The sequence below is a fragment of the Gavialis gangeticus genome, unplaced genomic scaffold, assembly GCF_001723915.1.
Source record: "Gavialis gangeticus isolate Ggan-Ray unplaced genomic scaffold, GavGan_comp1, whole genome shotgun sequence".
NCBI classification, from domain to species: domain Eukaryota; kingdom Metazoa; phylum Chordata; order Crocodylia; family Gavialidae; genus Gavialis; species Gavialis gangeticus.
Window position 1 is genome coordinate 46,913,463 of NW_017729032.1, and position 2,790 is coordinate 46,916,252.

At 44.0% G+C, this 2,790-nt stretch overlaps 1 protein-coding gene across 1 annotated transcript in view; it reads right to left on the bottom strand.

Annotated features, from left to right (window-relative positions):
* Positions 1–957: 957 nt before the first annotated feature.
* The window catches only part of FLT1 (fms related tyrosine kinase 1), a 154,772-nt gene continuing 152,939 nt past the window's right edge, over positions 958–2,790 (bottom strand). The window contains exon 30 of the mRNA XM_019523793.1: positions 958–1,476. Coding sequence (XP_019379338.1) covers positions 1,275–1,476 — 202 coding nt within the window. The 3' untranslated portion in view covers positions 958–1,274. The remainder of the gene's footprint in view (positions 1,477–2,790) is intronic.

The window sequence follows — 2,790 nt, forward strand, 5'->3', positions numbered from 1 at the left end:
CATATTTGTGTATTAATTCATCAAGTTTAATTGTTGTATCCTTGACTGCACTTTGCAGAGCATGTGTGGAAATTCCTAGTTCAAGGGACTCCTCCTACGGTCTAAGAAAGTGGCATGACAGTGGCCACTGGACTTTTTTGACCATTGTTAACCTTCCAACTGTTTGTGTAAACCAATATGTTTCATTCTCAAGATTTTCACTGAAAGGGCAGGGGAAGGGGTAGTGTGATCTTTGCACTAACTGGTCTGCTGACCAGTGTGGGAACTGCTAAGTTAAAACTTAAGTCCTAGGTTACCAGAACTGGAGGGCCCTCAAAGCATTAGTTTTCCATCAGACTTGAAGTACAAAGCCTTGATGATCTTGAAAAAAGAAGTTGGGGCCAAAAGTGCTTTCATCTCCCAGTCCTATGCAAGTAAACTTGGCTTCCACAAAGAGGCTGTTGTACTGGAACTTCTCAGTCCCTGGAAACGGATTGCAGGACTCGCTGTATATGCAACCTGGAAGGTCCCCATCTAGTCACTTACCACTCTGTCTCACCTACACTGGCATGAACAGTACTATACTGTTTTCACCACACTATCCTTAGGGAGAGTCTAATTGGGTTCCTGTTTTCAAATGTCGATGCTCCTAAATGGTTGGGATGCCACTTAAATAACACATTGCACTTGGTATGGGAGTCAGATCTTCCACTGCTGCCTGGGGGGGACCAGAAATCAACCGGGGTCTTTATGGCAATTAGGTGCCTAATTTTGTGGACTACTGAGCAGGCAAACCTAGCCATTTGAGCACTACAGGTGTCGAACATTTGAGAAAGCCAAGCCCTTGGCCTTACCACTAAGGCTCTAAAATGTTTCACACAAGGGCTGCAATCAATGCAGTCTGAAGGAAAGTAGGTCATTTGAGTTTCAGTCAGTGCCTGGGAGAGAAAACAGGTCAGATTGCTCAAAAAGCAGCTATTTAAGCTTTTGAATTTGAGAGTTTATCTGGGGGGGGGAGGAGGAGGAAGATGTTTCGGATTAAAGTAGGCTTGAAGAGAATGGAGCCTTTTTAAAAGGGCTGCAGCTGGTATGTTCTAACTTACATGTGAACGAGCTGAGAACAATTCAAATACAGCAAGTCACTCCAACTTTAACACTCTAGTGCATTTGCATTTGCTGCATTTGACTCATTCTCAGCTTGTTCATGCACAACTATTGAAGCACCAGCTGCTGCCCTTTTGAAAGGGCTCCAAGCATTTTTGCATCCATATTCTGAATCTTTGTTAAGCAGTTCTTCACACAGGGGGTTGGGAATAGAAGACCATGGCATTGTAGTCAGGAGGGGGAGACTTGCACGTCTTCATCTTCTCCAGCACCAAGCTGCCATAAGCAAGTCTTCGACTAGCTTCACTGAGGTGGCCACAGCTGAAACTGAAGAAACTTGGCTTGGTCATTCCAGAAAGAACAGACTCCTTGCTCCTGCTGCCAGCTTTCAGACTGCAGAAAGAGAAATTGCTTTTAGTGCATGAAAATTGCATGGAAAGTCATAGTTGAGGTGAAAGAAGAATTGTGAAAGGCAACCACCCAATTCATGAAATTATAGAGAAGAAGAGACCTCCATAGGTCATCTAGTTCAACCATCAGCCTGAGGCAGGATTATCCCTATACAAATGCATAATCTAACCTCCTAGTAAAACTACTGTCAACCGTGACATAACACGACGTAACCCCCTAACCTCTCAAATCCCATGGGCCACCCTATATGCTACTGTTTGCTTCATGTTGTGTAGTAAAACGCTTTAAAGCTGTCAGTGTTCAAGAAAGCTGGTTCAAGAATTGAAACAGGTGAGATGTTAAAAAGATCGTGAGCACATCATCTCATCTGCACAAGGCAGGTGAGTGCACTGGCCTGGGCCACAAGGCTGAAGGAAGCTTACAGGTTTTTGTTTGTGCAATAAAATCTTTCAAGAAAAATGAAGCTCTGAAGCCTTGAGATACTTAGCACAAGGCATTTCATATGTGGGAAAGTGGAAGGGTGGGGGTGGGGGCGGTAGCACCAGCTCCTGTGGGACACTAGTAACGTACTTCAAGCCATTGAGGCAGATGTTTGGCAAGGTCACCTTACTACTAGCTCTCCAAAGGAAGGGGCTCTCAGGGAGCCAGCTGAGTCAGCACTGTGCACACATATACACCTGTTGATGGCGTTTAACACAGCTTCTGAAGATCTGACATTGTTTTATCTTAGGCCTGCAGCTCTATGGAGAGAGAGAGAGCCACACTAGTAGAAGTTCAGTGATAAATTGTGCAGCTGTATGTACCAGTCATCAGAAAATGAAGGCCAAAGGAAGTGACTTTGTAAAAGGGTTAAGCAGGAAATGCAGGGGCATATCACACTGCAAGGCTCTGTTGTGTCCTTCAGGTGCAATAAGCTGGTAAAAGGCAAATGCAGATCACATTTTGTAAGGCTGCTTCCCCTTTTCCTCCTGTTATAACACCAATATTAGCACATCTGTGCATTCAAAGAGGATCATCAGCCACAAGTAGTTATGATTAATGCAGGCAAGTTCTTTATTCACACCTGGCTTTCATATCTTTTTCCGGCTTTTTCCCCTGAAGCTCAGTTTGTAACTGAATGTTTGAGCTTTTGCAGTTTTTGCATAACATCAGAGCTTTAAGAAAATTATCCAGTAGTGGCAGGCCTCCACAGCACAACATCACTCAGTAACCTCAAGACTACAGAAAGGTTCAAGGAAACACAAAGGCTAGGAAGAAAAGTTACACATAAACTGGTTTAAGTGATCAGAAACTGGT